The sequence below is a fragment of the Ranitomeya imitator genome, chromosome 1 (genome assembly GCF_032444005.1).
Source record: "Ranitomeya imitator isolate aRanImi1 chromosome 1, aRanImi1.pri, whole genome shotgun sequence".
NCBI classification, from domain to species: domain Eukaryota; kingdom Metazoa; phylum Chordata; class Amphibia; order Anura; family Dendrobatidae; genus Ranitomeya; species Ranitomeya imitator.
The window spans coordinates 426833762-426858231 of record NC_091282.1 but is presented as its reverse complement, the minus strand read 5'-3'; the positions used below and the strand labels follow the sequence as shown (position 1 = coordinate 426858231).

The 24470-nt window shown below is 41.6% G+C and overlaps 1 protein-coding gene across 1 annotated transcript in view; it reads left to right on the top strand.

The window, feature by feature from the left end:
• LOC138675272 (annexin A1-like) overlaps positions 1–24470 on the top strand; it is a 44319-nt gene that overhangs the window by 7532 nt on the left and 12317 nt on the right. Inside the window, exons 5-10 of the mRNA XM_069763359.1 lie at positions 922–1035; positions 2177–2267; positions 4557–4636; positions 21164–21220; positions 21331–21424; positions 23780–23875. Coding sequence (XP_069619460.1) covers positions 922–1035; positions 2177–2267; positions 4557–4636; positions 21164–21220; positions 21331–21424; positions 23780–23875 — 532 coding nt within the window. The remainder of the gene's footprint in view (positions 1–921; positions 1036–2176; positions 2268–4556; positions 4637–21163; positions 21221–21330; positions 21425–23779; positions 23876–24470) is intronic.

Genomic DNA, 24470 nt, shown 5'->3' with positions numbered 1-24470 from the left:
GCTGTGTACCATATTTTTCATGCTGCGTGCATGGAGACTGTATGGAAAAAATGGTGGAAAATAATTTAATTTGGATTTAAAAACACATACATGAACATATTATCTTTTCAATTTTTGTTATAGACACTTGGCCTTGACAGGGTGTGGTTTATCATGGTTGTACTTGTTATGTGTGAGGCTTGTTGGGCCATGACTTACCACCATGTAGATGGGTTTACCTGCATATACATTTATTTCTGAAAATTTCCTCAGGGGAATAACATCAAAAATTCAAACCCAGGTCAGACTCCATAATTCAGGCCTTCAGGTCATTCCCCTTACTGGACCCCAATAGTCCAACCTCAGAACCGAGAACACAGTCTTCAGGCCAAATACAAATATTCAGACCATTGATTATACTAAAATACTGACTACAGACTTTCTATTTTACACCCCAGATCTCAAGAATTCAGATCCCAGATCAGAGTATCACCCTCCCCGAGAGGAAAGCAATGCCACTGCAACAACCGGTTACCGGGGGGGGGGGGGTGATAGAGTGTGTGGTCAAAACTAAGCAGGAGCTTTGATGGATTTGATGGTTTTGTTACATTTAGATAATGATCTTATAGATACTCTACAGCAACAACATGGTGAAACACTTTAAATAAAGACTACTGAAAAAGTGGTCTAATTTTGCTTTTGGAAGAAAATAAACACTAAGAAAAGAATTCTATACAAAGCACTACATAGCCTGTCAGCGATACCTGGCGAGACTTTCTGCTGAAAGAACAATGTAGTATTTCATTCTGTTGGGATAAATGTCTGTCCATGTAATGCTTAGACGATTCAGGACATCCATAAATTCTGATACAGCATAATAACTAAGGTTGTTTTCAGTATACACTATACTGTCTTTCATCCAATTTTTCTTGTGTTTTTTAGTCCCTGGAAGAAGCACTAAAGAAAGCTTTAAGTGGTAAACTTGAGGATGTGATACTGGATATGTTGAAAACTCCAGCTCAATTTGATGCCTCAGAGCTAAAAGCTGCAACAAAGGTATTGCACAGCGCTGTTGTTTTGTCCATTGAGGTATAAAACGTTAAGCATTTAGATTTAGATAAATACACTTTTATATACTCGTGTATAAGCCAAGTTTTTCAGCACATTTTATTATCTTATACATGAGTCATTGTCCCGGAAAGACTATGGGGAAGGGGGAGCGGCAGAGTAACGAGTCACAGAGGCAGGAACCGGCAGCTATGGCTGTAACTGTGCCTGCTGCTAAAGAAAAATTAATATTCACTGCACTGGCAGTGAATATTAATTTCTCCTATAGCACGAACAGTAGTTATAGCCTCAGCCGCCGGCTTCCAGCACACATCCTACTTACCTTCCCTGCGTGTCCTCGCTGCATCTCCTTCTGGCCGAGCGATCACGCTTCCCCTCGCTCATTAAGGTAATGAATATTCACCATTCTCCACTCCCATAGGCATGGAGTGAATATTCATTACTTTAATGAGTGGGCACACGTGATCGCTCGGCCAGAAGAGTTGCTAGTGCCAGAATGAGATGCAGCAAGGGGGCACAGGAAAGGTAAGTAGGATGTGTTTTCTTTATAGGAACCATGCATACAAGGATAGGGGATTAGTAGCCATGCATACAAGAAACGGGACGAGGGAGCCATGCATACAAGGACTGGGATAAGGAGCCATGCATACAGGGAGCCATACATACAAGGATGGGGATGGGGAGCCATGAATATAATGACAGGGATGGGGAGCCATGCATACCAGGATAGGGATGAGGGGACAATGCACACCCGGCTCATACTTGAGTTAATAAATTTTCCCAGATTTTCGCGGTAAAATTAGGTGCCTCAGCTTATACTCGGGTTGACTTAAAATTGAGTATATACAGAATTTTATTCTAAAAGTTCCAAAATCAATTTCACTAGCTCTTTTTATTCCACATTTTCATTATTATAAGTTTTCACTATTGGAAAAAAATGTGCAAAAAAGAACATTTTGTAATTGCAATGATGTCATATGTTAAAATTCAAGAAGATATAGAAAAGTACAATATTTTATGATAAATTCTAATAGAGTACCTTATGACATTGAAATTTTACTACTTGTATTTAAGGACACATTATCACACAATAAACAACAATGCATTATATGATGTACCTCTTTTAAAGGGTCTTGGAACAAATGAAGACACAATCATTGAGATTTTGGCAACACGGACTAATCAACAAATGAAGCAGATTAAGGAAGCCTACAAAGCAGGTATTTAGTCGGATAACCAAGCATTGGAGACATGGGGGGTCAGCGCATGCCCTGCTCTGCTACACGAAACCACATGGACCAAGGATCATCCCACCAAACGTCCGCTCTCCTTTTACCATGGGCATAATACTACTCAGACAACACAGTGTGAGGGTAAAACAGTATGGCAAAAATTTACTGAACCACAGAAAAGGCAAATAACATGTAGAACTGTCCCAGCAAAATACCCAAGATGTTGTAAAATTACAGAGTCTCACCCTTCTGCTGATTCGCTGGGATAAGAGTAGCTGTTACTTCAGAGTTTCCAGGGTCAACTACCCCATCTGTGGCACACACAAAGAGGAGGTAACGACAAGCTTAGGAAGATGACTGCCCATTCAGGTACAAAGCCAGTTGACAGGAGGGTCACATCCTGGCTTCTTCGAACATCTCCATGGAGCCAGACAACCATTGGGTCCCATTCCTGGTCCCCACAGACTTATACATGGGGCTCAGTCAACAGGTGGGTCCAAATCCTGACTACCGCAAAAGTATCCATGGATTCACGATGGTCAATGGAGCAGATCTGCAATATTTCAGCTGGGGTCATAGTTTCCTAAGCTGACATCCTGCAGAATGGCAAATCTGTGTCCCTCATGATGGAGCCATGATGTCTTGGCTGCTGTCCTGTAGAAAGTGTCTGGTTCTTTGGATGTCTTGGCTGAATATCTGTCTCTCATTACAGAGGCATAGAGACTATTTGTATAGTTAACAACTGTCCTTTATTCAGGATTCACAGGTAAAGGGGAAAAATGGTGAAAAAATCAACTCACATTGTTTGATTAAGTAATCTATTTGCATAGTTTTTCCTCCTCTGTTTTACAACTCAACAAACTAGCTGGCCTGGACACTGTGTAATCAACATATCAACAAACATCATTGTTCAATAACCCAGTATCACTGTTTTGCAAAGAAAGCAGCCAATAAGTTGCAGAAGCTGATATTAGCTGAAAAACATTAGCCATTCATCCATTTAAAAATCAATTTAACCTACAAGAAGATTCAACATTTCAGACTCTTGACCAACAAGAAAGAAACACATAAATTCAAAAGTCAACATATAGATAACAGTCTATTTCTCCTGGCTTACTGAAAATAGATGTCTGGTTAATTAAAATAAGATGCTAGTTATATTTTAATTCTGAAAATGTAACTAATATTTTAAATAGGGAATCTATCAGCTTTTTTCTGCCATGTAATCTGAGAGCAGGATGATTAAGGGACTGAGAGCCTTATTCCAGTGATGTGTAACTTATTGGGTTGTGTGTTGCCGTTTCACTAAAAATCAGTGTTTTATCAGCAGGAGATTATCTCTACAAGACAACTGTATTGTGTAACCCACCACTAATTAGAAGCTTTCTGTTAATGTACAGTATACACAGAAAATGTCAATAAGTAGTGTGGGCAGGGTTATGTAGAGCTCAGCATTCTGATCACTGCTAAATCTACAGCACAGAAACATTTTTTGCTTATTACAGTACAGTATACGGTATTGTGTTGTGGGTCATTTGCATCACAAACTGCACTATGACTAGTTTTAATATATTTTACATTGAACCTAAGGGCTTATGCACATTGTCATATTACAGCTGTATTTTCTAGAAAAAAGGTAACAAGCAACTTTTTGAAAATTTATTAGTAGAGGCAGAAAGCAGTGTTAATTTTAGTCCAAATTTATACCAACTCATCGCAGATGTAGATTACATTTTCTGTCTGTAGGATAATCCAAAATGCAACAAATTTATTAAGAGTTTTATAACTTATACTTAATTTGGTGCAATTTACTCAAACGAATGTCACTTGAAGACTGGTGTATAAAAATTAGTCTTATTAAATGTGACTCACGCCGTATTGGAATTCATGTGAAATTCATAGACTCCTTAGAAAAATGTTTTACATTGTAAAATAGTGCTAACTGTAGTTGAGATATACAATGTAATATTTGTATTGGGAACAGGTTTTGTTGATACTATGATTTGTTGAATAATTTCATATTGGAAGCAAATGCCAAATTTAGTTGAATGTTAATAAGGAAAATGTGTGTGTGTTGCATGTGTTTTAACAATACAAGTTTATGGAAATCTGTGAAAATGTGTCCAACAAAGCTCCAACCTATCTGATAAGTGTAAAAATGGTGCATTTACAAACGTTTGGGAAACACTCTGAAAGTTTAAAAATAAAATTTTTCATATGCATTGATTGTATTTAAATTAAAAATAATATTACTGATGGGAAATTTTAATTTTCTAGATTATAAAACTGATCTCGAAAAGGATATCGTTGATGATACATCTGGAGATTTTCAGAAGGCTTTGTTGGCCCTTTTGAAGGTATAGTCAACTACTGAAAAATTACTAAATCTTATTTAGACTACTAAATAGACGTGGTCACACTTTTTTTATTTTAATTTTCGAGGTTTGCTTAAATAAAAAAATGTATTTTGTGATGAATAGTTTCACTGCAAATCCAAGATGATCCAATTTCCCTTAAAAAAAATGTCTATAACACTCTGAGGTCTCCCAAGACTGTTTCAACCCCTTTCAATAATTTTAATGCAAACACAGCCTTGGTAATGTAAAAAAAAACTCACGATAGAAACAGATGCTAACCTAGCAGGAACTAATAGCCCATGAAATATTACAGTGCACTAACAGACTTTCATGTTGTAAGAAATGGTCCAAAAATTATCCATTTTAGTAATTTGTGATCAGGCAGATTGTACTGTGCAGTGCACTGATTCAATCTGATGGTATCACTGTTAAAAGTGATATTATCCTGTATTATTTGGACGACTGATGCACCATTAATTCCATTAACGCACAAAATGTCCTCCACTTCTTCCCCACGATTATGCTTTCTGGAGGCAAAGGTGGCCAATTGAAGTCGGCATTTAGTGGTAGCACTTTCCTGCTAGTAGCAGTGTATCACATTCTTAGCTGTGGCATTTTTTTCTTTTTTTTTTTATTAAAAACCACAACCATTGCCAATGCAACATTTTACCAAACATTATTTTTACAGCACTTTAAGTAATTTTTGACAATCTCTTCACCCCAATTATTCTTCTCTTGACAAAAAGGATGTAACAAGAAATACTAGGTAGGTAGATACAATTGTCATATTGGACTAGTAAGACAGGCGAGCAAAAATAGACATGCACAGTTTCCCCAAAAAATGACAAAGCATGCAATGCTAGTTAGGCCGGAGTCACACACAATTTATAAAAATATGGTCCGTTTTTTTATGGCCGAGATACGCGATATATAGACTGTATATACGTTTTTACGAATATTTGAACCCATGGATCCATTCTATGTCCATTTTGCAAGCCGTTGAGAAAGTCTCTCCATACGGATGCCATATAGGGATGACACACGGATAATTTTTGGAGAAAAAATTGCATCCTCGCATTGAATACGGATCACTGTACAAGAAATTTTCTGCGTATGTGTCTCACTTCTCACCGATATATATATATATATATATATATATAAATATATATATATATATATGTCGGTGAGAAGTGAGACACACATATATATACATATATTTATATTTCATATAGTGCTAGATAGCAGAAACGCCGGTAATTCAATTGCCGGCTTTTGCTATCTCCTTCCAAACCCGACAGGATATGAGACATGGTTTACATGCAGTAAACCATTTCATATCCCTTATTTGTTTTACATATTCCACACTACTAATGTTAGAAGTGTCTGTGTGCAAAATTTGGGGGCTCTATCTGTTAAAATAAAGGGTTAAATCCCGGAAAAAACTGGCGAGGGCCCCCGCACAATTTTCTCCGCCAGAGTGGGAAAGCCAGTGACTGAGGGCAAATATTAATAGCCTAGAGAGGGACCATGGTTATTGGCCCCCCCTGGCTAAAAACATCTGCCCCCAGCCACCCCAGAAAAGGCACATCTGTAAGATGCGCCTTTTCCGGCACTTAGCCTCTCTCTTCCCACTCCCGAGTAGTGGTGGGATATGGGGTAATAAGGGGTTAATGTCACCTTGCTATTGTAAGGTGACATTAAGCCAGGTTAATAATGGATAGGTGTCAATAAGACACCTATCCATTATTAACCCTATATTAATAAAGGGTTAAAAAAACACACACATTATCAAAAAAGTATTGTAATGAAATAAAGACACAGGGTGTTGTAATATGTTTATTAAATGCTCAATCCAATTGAAGACCCTTGTCACCTGAAACAAAGATAAAATAAAAAAACAACAATGATTTGGAGCGCCCCGTAGGGCAGTGGGGTACTCGATACCGGGCCCTTCGGTTCTCAAAGGGGGATGTCACGGTGGCTGACCCGATCTGTGGCCCTCGGGAAGTCCGTTGTGAAATGAGAAAGGTCTTTAAAGGGGAAATGTTCGTGACACCACCTGTGGTATTCGGTCAGTGTGATGTTATGGCAGCTGCTGGGGTGATGTTATGGCAGCTAGATGGTATACCTTCCCACAGGTGAAGTGTGTCCGCAGGGCTTCCCCGTGTGTAGATGGTGGATGGTGTAAGGCGCAGTGAAGAACAAGGACACAAGGTTGCAGTCTCTTTACCTTTTTACTGAAGGCTTCAGCATCCACAGTCCAGAGCACCAGATCACATGGCAGGCAGAGTCCGGCTGGTTTGGAGGCAAATCCAGAGTCCCTTTATCCAGGTGGAAATCAGTAGCCTTCTTCTAGTAGTGCCTGGGCGTTGTACTACCTTATTGCTGAGCCTCTCATAAGGTCCTCACAACTGCTGTAGATGTTCTAGATGTTATGTCTCTCCCTGTCCCCCAGATGGATAGGACAAATCAGTATGACTGGTGGCTTTAGGTTGTTTGTAGGGACTCTAGCACGCCCTGGCCTCTGAGGGGTGTCACTGTGCCTCCTGGGTGTAGGTGCGGATAGGTAATTTGCAATTAGCTGTCCTGCCAGTCTCTGAAGTAAAGCATAGAGATCCTTACTCCCTCGGTATTCTAGCTACCGGATTTCTGTGCCTCAGAACGAGGCAGCCTGCTCCTGGCTGATCTCCTTCTTATATCTTTTCCTTTGCTCTGCTTTCCTTCATGCTTGCTGCAATACGTTCTGCTTTCTATGTCTCTTTCCTGGGAGCTGCAGCACTTCATGCCACAGAGCTCCTCTCCTTCTGTATTCCTCACAGGAACTGAACCCTTTCCCTCCAGATCAGGATTTTCTTATAGGGGAGTTCACCTTAAACAGGCTTAGAGCTCCCTCTTCGGGTCTGGAGTGTGAACATGTTGCCATTGTGTTACCTGAGAAATAGTTCTTCTTCACTGCCTCCAAACGTAACATCACTTTCCCTGGTGGAAGAATGACGTTACTGCAACGACCAGGACACTGGGGCGCTCCATTCCCCCCCCCCCCCCCCTCCCATTAAATCCAGTACTCTGGGACTGGGAAAAGAAAACAACAATACATTAGCAAAAAGACATGCAATTTTTGAAATGCTATAAAACAAGTTAATATACTACGTTTCCCTTTATGGGAGGTGAGGACACTTGACCGTTACAAACAATAACATATTTACATTGCTGGCTTACTTCTACAGCTGACCATTTTTGTAACAGATGTATTAACTAGCTATGAAACACAATTACCCGTACAGGTATACTATCTATTAAGTGCAAATGCAAACATTTTATCTTTATTGAAGTGTAAACAATTATTCTTTCCTAAGTGCAAAATTAGCAACCAACTAACTAAGGGTACCGTCACACAGTGCAATTTTCATCGCTACGACGGTACGATCCGTGACGCTCCAGCGTCGTAACAATATCGCTCCAGCGTCGTAGACTGCTGTCACACTTTGCAATCTACGACGCTGGAGCGAAAATTTCATGACGTATGTGCGATGTAGAAGCCGTTGGTTACTATGCGCACATCGTATACGATATATGTTACACCATGCAATCATGCCGCCACAGCGGGACACTAGACGACGAAAGAAAGTTTCAAACGATCTGCTACGACGTACGATTCTCAGCGGGGTCCCTGATCGCAGGAGCGTGTCAGACACTGCGATCTCGTAAATATATCGCTCGAACGTCACGAATCGTGCCGTCGTAGCGATCAAAATTGCACTGTGTGACGGTACCCTAACTAACTAGCTATCTAACTCCCACGGATTCACTTTATTGAAATGCAGAACAGTCTATCAACCCCCACGGGCTCACTGCATTCCCTTTAATTTATTCAAAGTGCATTGCTTCAGACTATCTAACTTTATCTCTATAATGTTAACTACATCCTATTGACTATGCAAACACATTTCTATCTAACTATTCAATACTTTTAAGCATTATCACTTTTTAGGCAAAGTGCAACAAGTAGACATTCCCTTTAAGGGCAAAGCCAAGTCTTTCAATGAGGTAGTGCAACATATCAATCACATCATCAATCAAGTCAGTTTTAGCAACAAAGGTGACTTGAAGCGAGGGACCCGTAACAAACCCCCAAAGTTGGGGTTGGGTGGGCTACAAGACGTGTATCCTGACCCGGAATTTTGCAAGGCCAGGAGGAGCAGTTGGGCCCTTTGGTTATTGCACAGGAGCCCCTCAATGAACCACTCTTTTAAGAGTTTGTCTTCATTTTGCATGCTGGTTGGATCAACCTGCCTGATTGCCCGCAGTGCTTCCTGGAGATTAAGGGCATAGTCCAGTGGTCCCCAACTCCAGGCCTCGAGGGCCGCCAACAGTGCAGGTTTTCAGGATTTCCTTAGTATTGCACAGGGGTTGGAATCCTCACCTGTGCAGATGATCACATTGCCACCGATGCAATACTAAAGAAATCCTGAAAACCTGCACTGTTGGCGGCCCTCGAGGCCTGGAGTTGGGGACCCCTGGCATAGTCCCATAGGCTATCCTGTGGCCTCTGCTTACACCTATAAAACTTTAATTTGATTTCTGCAGCGGTGCGGGTGTCGAAGGTGGTTTTAAGCTTAGCAAAGCTCTGCTGCACAGTCCCTTTATTCGCAGCGGCCAGGATTTCACCTCCCTCTGGGCCGCTCCAAACAGTTGGCTCATTACAATGTGAACTTTCTGATGCTCTGTCAGAGGATAAACTTCAAGCAGGCTGCAGAGTCTTTCTTTAAACTCATGTATGCGATTCTCCAAAATATTGTGGGAGCCAGGCTGCTCCAGGGATGTACAGCATAGAGAGGGGCATGATGGCCGTTGTAGCCGTGGCGGTGTCCGACCGGCCTATGGGAGCTGCAGTTTCGTTCTCTGCAGGGCTCAGGGGCATCACTGGGCCTGCAGGCACATCCGCTGCAAGGTCGGGGGGTGCTATTAGGTCCGCGACTGTGACCGCCGCCAACTCCCCTCCTGGGTTAGACATGGCTCTTTCCCTTCGCTAACCTGATAGAAGTCGGCATCTTCTTTTGCGGCTCCGCTGTACGATGTCTTCACTTCCAGTGTTCCAGGCAGCAGCGTGGTACCCGTCCTTCTTGCTTCGTGCTCTTTTTTGGCTAGCTCCGCCCACGACGGTTTGTTTCTTCCCCTCGTGCTCCACGCGGTGCGGCAATGGCGGATTTTGGCGGCAATTCGCAATGCACAGTCTTTTAGCACAAATCATAGTTAGGCACAGTTCTTTAGGCACACATGACCTGATTTTTCAGGCTTAAGTAGATCCTGTTCGTGATGTGAAAAGATTTGGAGCACCCCCGTAGGGCAGTGGGGTACTCGGTACCGGGCATTTCAGTTCTTAAGGGAGAATGTCACGGTGGCTGACCCGGTCCGTGGCCCTCGGGAGGTCCGTTGTGAAAGGGGAAACATCTTTAAAGTTGAAATGTTTGTGACACCACCTGTGGTATTCGGTCAGGGTGACCGACGCTGCTTAGGGGTCCGATGGGGTGATGTTATGGCAGCTAGATGGTATACCTTCCCACAGGTGAAGTTTGTCCCCAGGGCTTCCCCATGTGTAGATGGTTGATAGTGTAAGGCGCAGTGAAGAATGAGGACACAAGGTTGCAGTCTCTTTACCTTTTTACTGAAGGTACTGCTTTAGCAACCACAGTCCAGAGCACCAGATCACAGGGCAGGCAGAGTCCAGCTGTTATGGAGACAAATCCAGAGTCCCCTTATCCAGGTGGAGATCAGTAGCCTTCCTCTAGTGCCTGGGTGTTGTAGTACCTTATTGCTGAGCCTCTCATAAGGTCCTCCTCACAACTGTTGTAGATGTTATAGATGTTATGTCTCTCTCTGTCCCCCAGATGGATAGGACAAACCCGTATAACTAGTGGCTTGAGAGTGTTTGCAGGAACTCTAGCACACCCCAGCCTCTGAGGGGTACCACCGTGCCTCCTGGGTGTAGGTGCGGATAGGTAACTTGCAATTAGCTGTCCTGCCAGTCTCTGAAGTAAAGCATAGAGATCCTTACTCCCTCGGTATTCTGGCTACTGGATTTCTGCACCTCAGAAGGAGGCAGCCTGCTCCTATCTAATCTCCCTCTTATATCTTCTCCTTTGCTCTGCTTTCCTTCACGCTTGCTGCAATATGTTCTGCTTTCTATGTCTTTTTCCTGGGAGCTGCAGCACTTCATGCCACAGAGCTCCTCTCCCTCTGTCTTCCTCACAGGAACTGAACCCTTTCCATCCAGATCAGGATGTTCTTATAGGGAAGTTCACCTTAAACAGGCTTAGAGCTCCCCCTTCTGGTCTGGAGTGTGAACATGTTGCATGCATTGTGTTAACTGACAAAGAGTTCTCCTTCACTGCCTCCAAACGTAACATCACTCCCCCTGGTGGAAGAATGACATTACTGCAACGACCAGGACCCTGGGGCGCTGCAATTCTATACCTCTCTGGCTTTACAGTCAAGTCCCACGATGAAAATCCATCAGAAGGGGTTAAATAATTTTACAAGCAGAAGCCTGCTAATGCAGCTGCCCCTGGCTGTAAAAACTGGGGAATGAATGGAAAGCAGGGGAACGTAGCTACCTAGACTTGTGGTGCTGCGCCCCCTGCTGGTATAACCTCATATGAACTCAAGCGTGGGATTTTTTCTGAATATTTTCTCATGCTCAAGTTCATATGAGGTTATGCCAGCAGGGGGCACAGCAATGCAAGTGTAGGTAGCTACGTTCCCCTGCATTCCATTCATTTCCCAGTTTTTACAGGCAGGAGCACAGCTGCATTAGCAGGCTCCTGCTTGTAAAATTATTTAACCCCTTCTGATGGATTTACATTATTGGACTTTACAGTAATGCCAGAGAGGTATGGGATATTGCTGTTTTTTTTTATTTTAACTTTGTTTCAGGCGACAAGGGTCTTCAATTGGATTGAGCACTTAATAAACATATTACAACACCCTCTGTCTTTATTTCATTAAAATACTTTTTTGATAATGTGTGTTTTTTTAACCCTTTATTAATATAGGATTCATAATGGTCCCTCTCCATTATTAACGTGGCTTAATGTCACCTTACAATAGCAAGGTGACATTAACCCCTTATAACCCCATATCTCCCCGCTACTCGGAAGTGGGAACAGAGAGGCTAAGCGCCAGAATAGGCGCATCTTACAGATGTGCCTTTTCTGGGGTGGCTGGGGGGCAGATGTTTTAGCGGGGGGGGGGGACAATAACCATGGTCCCTCTCTAGGCTATTAATATCTGCCCTCAGTCACTGGCTTTCCCACTCTGGCGGAGAAAATTGCGCGGGAGCCCACGCCAGTTTTTTCTGGGATATAACCCTTTATTTTAACAGAGCCCCCAAATATTGCACACAGACACTTCTAACATTAGTAGTGAGGAATATGTAAAACAATAAGGGATATGAAATGGTTTACTGTATGTAAACTATGTCTCATATCCTGTCGGGTTTGATAAGGAGATAGCAAAATTCGGCAATTGAATTACCGACTTTTCTGCTATCTAGTGCTGTATGAAATATTAATTTTATCTGTTCTATTCTAAGGCTGGTTTCACATTTGCGTTTTTTGCCGCTGCGTTTTAGCGCAAAAAACGCATGCATTTTTTTCCTATATTTAACATTAAAAACGCATGTGTTTTTTGTATGCGTTTTGCCGCGTTTGACGACGCATGCGTCGTTTCTATGCTTGCGTTTTGTTGTGGAAATGCAACATGTAGTAATTTCTAGAGGTGTTTTTTTGCCGAAAAAAAAGCATGCTTTTTTTGCGGCAAAAAAACGTATTGCTGTCTATGTAAATGCATGTGTTTTTAAGCACATGCGTTTGGTTGCGTTTTTTAACGCATGCGTTTCCATAGAGAAAAACAAGTCTACACACTGATAAGCCACCCCCACCATCAAGGTGATAAAGGGATCCAAACCATAACCCTAACTCTAACCATAACCCTAGGGATCCAAACCCTAACCCTAACCCTAACCCTAGGGATCCAAACCCTAACCCTAACCCTAGGGATCCAAACCCTAACCCTAACCCTAACCCTAGGGATCTAAACCCTAACCCTAACCCTAGGGATCCAAACCCTAACCCTAACCCTAACCCTAGGGATCCAAACCCTAACCCTAACCTTAACCCTAGGGATCCAAACCCTAACCCTAGCCATTTCTATTTATAGTGGGTTTTCTAGTTGATTTTTATGATTGGCAGCTGTCACACACTAAAGACGCTTTTTATTCCAAAAAATATTTTTTGCGTTACCACATTTTGAGAGCTACAATTTTTCCATATTTTGGTCCACAGAGTCATGTCACACGCCCTCTGTAGTCCCATTGGCGGTGTCTGGATCTTGATTTTTCTCTTGTGAAATTTCTCATCATGCGTACCAAAAACGCAAACGCATGTAAACGCGTAAAAACGCCGCGGTTTTTTTACCGCATGCAAAAACGCATGCATCTAAAAAATGCAGCATTTGCACGCGTTTACATGTGTTTTTTTCACCACCTGCATTTTCATTTTAAACGCTGCGTTTTTAAACGCAAATATGAAACTAGCCTAACCTGTCAGTGCGATTTTACTGTAAACCGCACAGAATTGCCGGCTTTTCTCTAGAACACCGGTGCCTATTTCTCGCAAGTCACACTGATGGTCCATGTGTAATCCATTTTTTTCTCGCACCCATAGACTTGCATTGGTGATTCTTGGCCGAGATACGCTGACAATCGCAGCATGCTGCGATTTCACTCGGATCCTGAATACGGCCGAGAAAACAACGGATGATAGGAGCTGCCCTATAGATTTTTTATCGCATAGCTCTCGTCCGTATTATGGTCTAGTGTGACTCCAGCCTTAGGTACATACACAAAAAGCCAGCACCTGCAATAAAGTAATGTATTGCCGTGAAGGGCATATACAGCTCTGGTAAAAATTAAGAGACCACTGCAAAATTTTCAGTTTCTCTGATTTTTCTCTTTATAGGTATATTTTTGAGTAAAATGTAAATTGTTCTTTTATTCTATAAACTACTGACAACATGTCTCCAAAGTACAAGCAATACATTTTGTATTTACTTACTAAAAATGAGAAATGGTCAAAATAACAAAAAAAAAACCATTACTTGCAGACCTCAAATAATGCAAAATAAACAAGTTCATAATCATTTATAAACAGCAATACTAATGCCTTAACTCAGGAAGAGTTGAGAAATCAATGTTTTGTGCAATAACCATGATTTTTATTCACAGTTTTCATGAGTCTTGACATGCTTTCCACCAGTCTTTCACACTGCTTCTGGGTGACCTTATGCCACTTCTGGTACAAAAATGTAAGCAGTTCTTTGTTTGATTTCGTGTGACTATTCATCTTCTTCCTGATTACATTCCAGATATTTTCAATTGGTTTCATGTCTGGAGATTGGTCTGGCCATGACAGGGTTTTTATGTGGTGATCCTTCATCCACACCTTGATTGACTTAGCTGTGTGGCATGGCGCATTGTCCTGCTGGAGAAACCAGTCCTCAGAGTTGGGGAACATTGCCTGAGCAGAAGGAATCAACTGTTTTTCCAGGATAACCTTGTATGTGGCTTGAATAATACGTCCTTTGCAAAGAACAACCTGCCCAATTTCAGCCATGCTGAAGCATCCCCAGATAATCATCGATCGCCCACCAAATTTCACAGTGGGTGCAAGACACAGAGGCTTGTACGCCTCTCCAGGTCTCCGTCTAACCATTAGATGACCAGGTGTTGATCTGGGGATGCTTCAGCAAGGCTGGAATTGGGCAGGTTAATCTTTGCAAAGGACGTATGAATCATGCAGCATACAAGGTTATCCTGGAAAAACAGTTGATTCCTTCTGCTCAGGCAATGTTCACCAACTCTGAGGACTGGTTTTTCCAGCAGGACAATGCGCCATGCCACACAGCTAGGTCAATCAAGGTGTGGATGAAGGACTGTCACAATAAATCCCTGTCATGGCCAGACCAATCTCCAGTCCTGAACCCCAATGAAAACCTCTGGAATGTAATCAAGAGGAAGATGGATAGTCACAAGCCATCAAACAAAAAAGAACTGCTTAAATTTTTCTACCAGGAGTGGCAAAAGTCTCACCCAAAATCAATGTGAAAGACTGGTGGAAAGCATGCCAAGACGCCTGAAAGCTGTGATTAAAAATCATGGTTATTGCACAAAATATTGATTTCTCAACTCTTCCTGAGTGAAACCATTAGTATTGTTGTTTCTAAATAATTATGAACTTGTTTTTTTTTTTTTTTTTTTTTTGTGTGCATTATTTGAGGTTGCAAGCAATGCATTTTTTTGTTATTTTGACCATTTCTCATTTTCAGAAAATACATACAAAATTTATTGCTTAGAACTTCGGAGTTGTGCTGCCAATAGTTTATAGATTAAAAGAACAATTTACATTTTACTCAAAAATATACCTATAAAGTTAAAAATCAGACAAACTGAAAATTTTGCAGTGGTCTCTTAATTTTTGCCAGAGCTGTATGTAAGATTTGACTAGTAAAACACATGTGCAAAGCTAGAAAAAAATATTTACCACACATACACTGAGAGATTTTGGAATATTTTCTGTTGTATTTTTAAAGATCTATTATTTCCCCTTCTCAATAATGATTGCACAAAAAAATGCAAAAAATCAGTAGGGTTGCTTCTGAAAAGAAAGCACACTGTCTGACACTGATCTTAGATTTTTTTTTTTACTGTAGAAGCAATTGTGCAATTTTGCTTCTGCTATTTTGTGCATTAGTAATGAAAGAATAGAGAAAAAAATGTAATTATAATTGTAATTCTAATGCAGCAGGAGAGATGCCAGGTACTGCATTTCAGTAATCAATGACACTGTGGCTAGCACAGCTGGGAGCTCCTGTCCTATCTCTCTCTCCCTATCAATATGCTCATCTTCTTCTGTTCTGTAACTGTACAACACATTACTGTCTGGGATTTTTGTCCAATATTATAGGGCATTCTTTTATTTTCTCTACTGCTGAGCTGTGAGGTCTAATGTCCTCTTACTGTCCTAAAATCACCATTTCGCTGTAAACAGACTAGCGCATGGCATCCGATGTAAGTGCATCACATCTGACCTGCTAGTGACCCTCGGCTCGAGCTCTGCTGTGGCTGTGAGCCGAGTGTCAGTGTAAGGCCGGGATCACACACAGCGAGATACGTCCAAGTCTCGCAGGTTAAAACCAATCTCTGGCACCGACACTCCAGAGCGGAGCGTGCGACCACATAGCAATGCATGGAGCTGCACGCTCCACTCCGGAGTGCCGGTGCCAGAGCTTGTTTTTAACCTGCGAGACTCGGCTGTATCTCGCTGTAGTGTGACTCCGGCCTTACTGTGCACCGATACTCTCACATGAGAGAATCACAGCACAGATGCAGAGGAGACTGAGAAAATAATTTCTCCATCTCCTCCATGGCCTGACTTGGTATATATTGTACTGCACTCAAGTGCAGTCCAATGTTTCACACGCACCCATGGACGTATGGGTGAGAGTGAGATGCAGAGATTGGTCTCCAATGCCGAATAGGCATGAGAATATAGTCTCAGATATGATCTGCCCCATAGTACAGTGGGTACGGAAAGTATTCATACTCTTTAACCCCTTCACGACATGCGCCGTACATCTACTGCGCATGCCGTGAATCCCCCTTTGATGTGGGCTCCGGCGGTGAGCCCACATCAAAGTCGCGACATGTCAGCTGTTTTGTACAGCTGACATGTGCGCGCAATAGCGGCGGGTGAAATCGCTATTCACCCGCCGCTATTAACCTGTTAAATGCCGCTGTCAAACACAGACAGCGGCATTTAACTACCGCATCCGGCCGGGCGGCCGGATATGACATCATCGCCGACCCCCGTCACATGATCGGGGGTCGGCGATGCATCAGGAAGGTAACCATAGAGGTCCTTGAGACCTCTATGGTTACTGATGCAGGTCTGCTGTGAGCGCCCTCCTGTGGTCGGCGCTCACAGCACACCTGCATTTCTGCTACATAGCAGCGATCTGATGATCGCTGCTATGTAGCAGAGCCGATCAGGCTATGCCAGCTTCTAGCCTCCCATGGAGGCTATTGAAGCATGGCACTAGAAAAAAAAAAATGTTTTTAAAAATATGAAAAAAATATAAAAAATATAAAAGTTTAAATCACCCCCCTTTCGCCCCATCCTAAATAAAACAATAAAAAAAAAACCAAACCTACACGTATTTGGTATCGCCGTGTTCAGAATCGCCCGATCTATCAATTAAAAAAAAGCATTAACCTGATCGCTAAACGGTGTAGCGAGAAAAAAATCCGAAACGCCAGAATTACGTTTTTTTGGTCGCCACGACATTGCATTAAAATGCAATAACGGGCGATCAAAAGAATGTATCTGCGCAAAAAATTTTTTTCACCACTTAGATAAAAAATAACCCAGTCATGTTAGGTGTCTATGAACTCGTAATGACCTAGAGAATCATAATGGCAGGTCAGTTTTAGCATTTAGTAAACCTAGCAAAAAAGCCAAACAAAGTGTGGGTTTGCACTTTTTTTGCAATTTCACCGCACTTGGAATTTTTTTCCCGGTTTCTAGTAAAAGACATGGTAAAACCAATGGTGTCGTTCAAAAGTACAACTTGTCCCGCAAAAAATAAGCCCTCACATGACCATATTGACAGAAAAATAAAAAAGTTATGGCTCTGGGAACGAGGGAAGCGAAAAACGAACACGCAAAAATGAAAAAGGGCCGCAACTTGAAGGGGTTAAATTTTTCACTCTTTGTTTCATTGCAGCTATTTGGTAAATCCATAAAAGTTCATTTCTTATCATTAACGTACACTCTGCACCCCATCTTGATTGAAACAAACAGAAATGTAGAAATTTTTGCAAATTTAATAAAAAAGAAAAATTGAAATATCACATGGTCATAAGTATTCGGACCCTTTGCTCAGACACTCATATTTAAGTCACATGCTGTCCATTTCCTTGTGATCCTCCTTGAGATGGTTCTACTCCTTCATTGGAGTCCAGCTGTGTTTAATTAAACTGATAGGACTTGATTTGGAAAGGCAAACACCTTTCTATATAAGACCTCACAGCTCACAGTGCATGTCAAACCAAATAAGAATCATGAGGTCAAAGGAACTGGCCAAGGAGCTCAGAAACAGAATTGTGGCAAGGCACAGATATGGCCAAGGTTACAACAGAATTTCTGCAGTACTCAAGGTTCCTAAGAGCACAGTGGCCTCCATAATCCTTAAATGGAAAAATTTGGGACCAACAGAAGTCTTCCTAGACCTGGCCGTCCAGCCAAACTGAGCAATCATAGGAGAAAAGCCGAGAGAGAGGTAAAGAAGAACCCCAAGATCACTGTGGCTGAGCTCCAATCAGGCCTTTATAGCAGAGTGGCCTGACGTAAGCCTCTCCTCAGTGCAAGTCACATGAAAGCCTGCATAGAGTTTGCTAAATAGCACATGAAGGACTCCCAGACTATGAGAAGTAAGATTGTCTGGTCTGATGAGACAAAGATAGAACTTTTTGGTGATAATTCTAAGCGATATGTGTGGAGAAAAACAGGCACTGCTCATCACCTGCCCAATACAATACCAACAGTGAAACATAGTATTGGCAGCATCATTCTATGGGGGTGTTTTTTAGCTGCAGGGACAGGACAACTGGTTATCATTGAAGGAAGCATGAATAAGATCATTTACAGAGATATTCTGGATGAAAACCTCTTCCAGAGTGCTCTGGACCTCAGACTTGGCTGAAGGTTCACCTTCCAACAAGACAATGACCCTAAGCACACAGCTAAAATGACAAAGGAGTGGCTTCAGAACAACTCTCTGACCATTCTTGACAGGCCCAGGAAGAGCCCTGACTTAACCCAATTGAGCATCTCTGGAGGGACCTGAAAATGGCTGTCCATTAACATTCACCATCCAACCTGACAGAACTGGAGAGGATCAAGGAAGGAAGAATGGCAGAGGATCCCCAAATCCATGTGAGAGAAACTTGTTGCATCATTCCCAAGAAGACTCAAGGCTGTACTAGCTCAAAAGGGTGCTTCTACTCAATACTGAGCAAAGGGTCTGAATACTTATTACCATGTGATATTTCAGTTTTTCTTTTTTAATAAATTTGCAAAAATTACTACATTTTTTTTCAGTAAAGATTGGGTGCAGAGGGTGCATTAAGGAGAAAAAAAATTAACTTTTTTTAATTTACCAAATAGCTGCAATGAAACAAAGAGTGAAAAATTGAAAGGGGCATGAATACTTCCTGTACCTACTGTATAACACTTTGCCGAGTGCTTTGCGATGTTTTATCGCTTAGCACTCGGCCGTGTTATACGGTAGTGTGACTATGGTCTAAAATTACTGCTACATTCACTGCTTAGGCTTTTATACAGGCTATTATAGTTCCTCTTGATTGGCTGTGCTATACCATGTGATATGATAGCTGCAAGGCATTATGTGGAAGTCCACGTGGGCAAGCCTGAGGTTTTGTCTGCCAACTGTAGCTGTTGCAATCCTCGGAAATGAGTAAAAAATGTGGCAGTCATTTTTCTAGAAACTCGTCCTAATCAAATTGCAAATTCTTCACATTAGCTGGGATCTGCAAATTTCATAGAATTAGACTCAAAACCAATTTAGATTGAATTTATTTGATCATCTCTACTACCAATATATTGACAAAGCCACTACAGGCAGTAAGCTAGTTTCTTTAGTGTTTTATACATACTACTTTTAAAGGGAACCTGTTACTCCCTTCAGGCATTTGTAACTAAAAGAGCCACCTTGTGCAGGACTAATCAGATGCAGCAAAGCCGTCACTCTGGGCCTGTGTGCGCTGGGCGCCACCTCCTCTTGCTTTATTAGCATCCCTGGTGCCTGCGCTGTAAGTTCGAAGGGCAATGCAACTGCGCATGCCCGGAAAAAATACTTACAGCGCAGGCACCGGGAACACTAATGAAGCAAGAGGAGGCGGCGCCCGGCACGCACAGGCCCGGAGTGACGGCTGTGCTGTGTCTGATTAGGGGGGAAAGACCCACACCGGGACGATTTCATGGTATGAGGGGCGCATTTTATAAGCGTTTATTTCAGCTTGTGCAGGGAGCATAACTAAAAGAGCCACCTTGTCAGAATGCAGCATTAGTGCTGCACAAGGTGGCTCTTTTAGTTACAAACGCCTGAGGAGGGTGACAGGTTCCCTTTAAAGTTTAATACCATAATACTTGAAAACGAGTTTACATATATATTAACTAATAAACCAAACAAGTAATAATAAAAAATATACCAAAAACTAGTAAAGTACAATTTAATTAATAGATCTTATAGATAATAATATGTTCCTCAATCGGATGTGTTAAAAAAAAATGTTCCTATGCTGATAGAATCTTATAAATGTGCACTTGCTATTTACTGTGTAGTGGCTGTGTCTGAACAAGTTGGCATGTCAACACGTACCACATCTCGTCGCCAAGGGACGGAGCTTAAAGGGTTGTCCTGTCTAAAATGAAAAGTCTGCAGTCACTCTGTGTGACTTGTGAATCCTCCCAGTGCATGCACTGGTTGCTGCAAGGATTCGCCATTGTCTGCCCTGGGAACAGTGGTCAAGTATATGATATGAAAACTCCTGGGCCTAAACCGTCTAGTGGGCATAGTAGTCTAGTGGGCACAACCGTTCAGTGGGTGAGGCCTTGCTCAATACAAGTGTATTGAACAAGGATTTTCCCATTATAAAGGTTCTGCCCGGGAATATGTATGTTGCATACTTGACCTCCGCTCTTGTGGCAGACAATGGCAAATTCTCACCATGTGTGCACTGGAAAAATTTACGAGTCAGCGGTTGCACAGAATGACTGCAGACATTTCATTTTAGACTGGACAGCTCCTAAAAATTACTTATGATAAGGCAAAACAGATTGGTTCGCAATTTCTGCTTTCTGAGGGAACACATTTGCTTTCTTGAGGTAACATCGGTTAGAGTGTTTCTGCATCTACAGCCCCTCAGCTCATCACAAATCAAGTCAGTGACATATGAGCACAAGTGCAGCCGGAGCTCCTTTCCTACAGGCTTAATTAATTACGAACTCAGGGGACTGGAGATGTGGCAGAAAAACTCCCATTTGTGTTATCTCGGGGTAGGAAATGTGTTACCACAAGGAAGGAATTGTGTTACCTCAGTTAGGGAAAAGTGTTACCTCAGAAACCAGAATCTACAGGTCCCTGCTGTTTCATCTGTATACTCACTTATTATGAATAACTTATGCTTCTTTCCCTGGCCAGGAGCTGTGCTATGTTCCGACCATGAACTGGAGGAACTCAGCATGGTCGGACACAGCCATGACAAAGTTATCTCTGCACAGGAACATGTCTTTAACACATCTAATTGTGTAATGTTTCATTATTCCAAGATCTATGGATTTAAATGTACAGTGTGGGACAATGACTTCAACTTCATTACTTTGTTTCCAGGGGGGTCGTAGTGAAGATTGCTATGTTAATGAAGCTCTTGCTGACAAAGATGCCAAGGTAAATTATATAGTAAATTTAATTTCTATCTAATATATTTATGGTATTCTAATTACATTTTGTATGATTAACAGTCCTATTTTACATAACTTTATTCTAAATTTTACTAGGCACTTTTTGATGCTGGGGAAAATAGCAAAAAGACTGACGTGTCTGTGTTCACAACCATTCTTACCCAGAGAAGCTATCCACATTTGCATCAAGGTAATAATACTAGAATAATTTAGATATACATTTAATATGCAAGAATTTCAAGATTTTACAGGTGTTCTCGTACTTTAAGTATTTTAGGTGCTCTGTGAGCACTGTGTGGGCTTTTATTGGTTGTGCTGCTGCTTTGTTGGCTCTTTCTACGAATTCTTATAAACTTTAGTAAAACTGGGGCACCTAAATGACGTGTGTCGTTCAACAGCAATCCTCAGACAAGTTGTTCAATTAATTTGCACATCAACAGATTACGGTAAAAAAGGCAAAGTCCTGGGCCTCACTTGAGATTTTTATGTGAGCCCAGCACCCATTCAACATGGTCAGCATTGTCCACGCCTTGATAAATAAGGACTCAAAAAGAAGTCAGATCTGTGGCTGGCCACTCTCTTCCTTTTGATTACTTAGATGTCTGAAAGTGAGGACAGTGAAGCCAGCACTGATTTGTTGCAGGGCTCACACAACAACCTCACGTGAGCCCTGTCATTGCGAGTGTCCACACCGCTGGAGGAGAATATAGGTGTTTTTATTTCAACGGAGGCAAACACGCAGACAGAGGTGGGGTTGTACTAGTAGTAGACAACCTCTTTAATTGCTACTGATACATTGCAGCATGAAATAGAGGTGAATAAGGTAGCATTACAACCGCTAAAATACTTTGATCACCACAAATAAATAAGAAAAAAATGAGACTGTGAATTTTTCTGAGTTGCTTGTCATGGTTGCATTACCATATGTGTCACAAGGCGACCCCATTCAACACTGCAATGTAGTAGTGGCAAATAGAAGAACAGTAATTCTAGAAAACTAGTATCCCTGAGCATGTTGCCACAATAGTCTGCCAAGACTTTGAAATGAGCACAATAATAGAACTAATATTTTGAAGGTTTTTATTGGAATTGAGAAAGTGTTTGCTGCACACTTCGGGGAAATTGGTAACTATGTGTTTATAATACAGTAGCGTTTGCGATGCTATATTGAAATACAAGGCATCCAAACAGCCTAAACCATAGAACTGACTTGCTAAACTTTTACTTGTGTGCTAGTGGTTCTTTAACCCTTTTTTGCCATCGGATGGAATAGTATGTCCAATGGCAGTACCCCCCTTTGAAGTTGGCTCCGGCGGTGAGCCCGCATCAAAGTCGGGACATGTCAGCTGTTTTGAACAGCTGACATTTGCCTGCAATAGGTGCGGGTGGAATAGCGATCCACCCGTGCCTATTAACTAGTTAAATGCCGCTGTCAAACTCTGACAGCGGCATTTTACAAGCGTTTCTGGCAGGAAATGCATGCTCCGGTGACCCCTCGTCACATGATCGGGGGTCATAGGCGCATCATCATGACAACCAGATGTCTCCTTGAGACCTCTATGGTTGCTGCTGCTGGATTGCTATGAGAAGAGGCTTCTCTCTTAATTACAGCAGGTCCAATACCCCTCCACAGACAGAGAGAATTTTAGTCTAAGAAGAGGTTTCACATGTACCCATTCAGATGGAGACGTTTATTCTCAGCGAGGTAAGGCAAGCGTAGGACCTGGTATAAGAGAGATGCCGTAAAGAGGCTACCAGGTACACATAAAATTGGCCATTTTTATGCGCTAAAAGCTCTCATTTTTCATATTTCTAGTGCAGTAATGCAGTTCAAATTTCGTGTTTCATGTTTGCATGTTTTAGCGCTGCAGTGTGCTGCCTTATTTACTTAACTATATACGAGTTGGCGACTCTAGGTTCAGCACCTGTTCACACTGAGTCTATGTTTGGATGTGCCGGTCAGGTTTTTGAAATATGAACTCGTTATGACCTGGAGAATCATAGTGGCAGGTCAGTTTTAGAATTTAGTGAGCCTAACAAAAAAGCCAAATGAAAAACTAGTGTGGGATTGCACTTTTTTTTGCAATTTTACCGCACTTGGAATATTTTTCCCATTTTCTAGTACACGATATGGTAAAACCAATGGTGTCATTCAAAAGTACAACTTGTTCAGCAAAAACAAGCCCTCACATGGCTATATTGGTGGAAAATTAAAAAGGTTATGGCTCTGGGAAGGATTAGAGCGAAAAAAGAAGACGCAAAGCCAAAAAAAGCTCCAGGGGTTAAGAGGTTAACCCATGCTCCTCTTTTGTCAAACCTTTCTCTGTTCAATGAAATATGATGAAACTCTCTCCTATTTCAAGTACAAACTTTTAAGTCCTTGTGCTTTATACCATCTCTTCCACTTGTCAGGTTTTCAAATTACCTGTTATTATTGCAGGTAATTCATCAAGCCAACCTGTGATGACCCTCTACTTGTTTAAACAATTTTTATTTTGCATTCATTCATTCATTTTCATTCCATTTTTTAATTTATTTTCTTCAGTATTCAAAGACTATGCGAAGTACAGCAAGCATGACTTAAATAAGGCACTGGATTTGAAGCTGAAGGGAGACATTGAAAGCTGTTTGGTGGCTATTGGTATGTACTGCTAGACTGTTGTGTAGTAAAATTACAGAAAAACATAAAAAAAACCTTTTTTCTGTATAGACATAATTTAAGATAATTTCTTTAAAAAAAACAATTATTCAAATTATTACTTTTTGAGTGTAGCCTGAAACTTAAAGGGAGTCTGTCAGTCTTTAAACACAACACCTTGTAGGGTCCGATAAAACTTGCATCTTTAGAGCAGCTTGCATTGTGCAAAACATAAAGTTTAACCAAATATGCTAATTAGTGTGCTCAGCGCAGCCTTAGTTTTGCCAGCGGCTCAGTGTACCATTAAAATTACTGGTTTTGTATACTCCAGCAATAGTGATTGACAGTTCTGGCTTGCCTAAGATTTCTTTAGAAACATTATTTGCTCCAGGCAAACCAATGATTTCAATCACCAGTGAGTAAAGGTACCGTCACACATAACGATATCGTTAACGATATCGTTGCTTTTTGTGACGTAGCAACGATATCGTTAAGGAAATCGTTATTTGTGACAGCGACCAACGATCAGGCCCCTGCTGGGAGATCGTTGGTCGCTCAGGAAAGTCCAGAACTTTATTTTGTCGCTGGACTTCCCGCT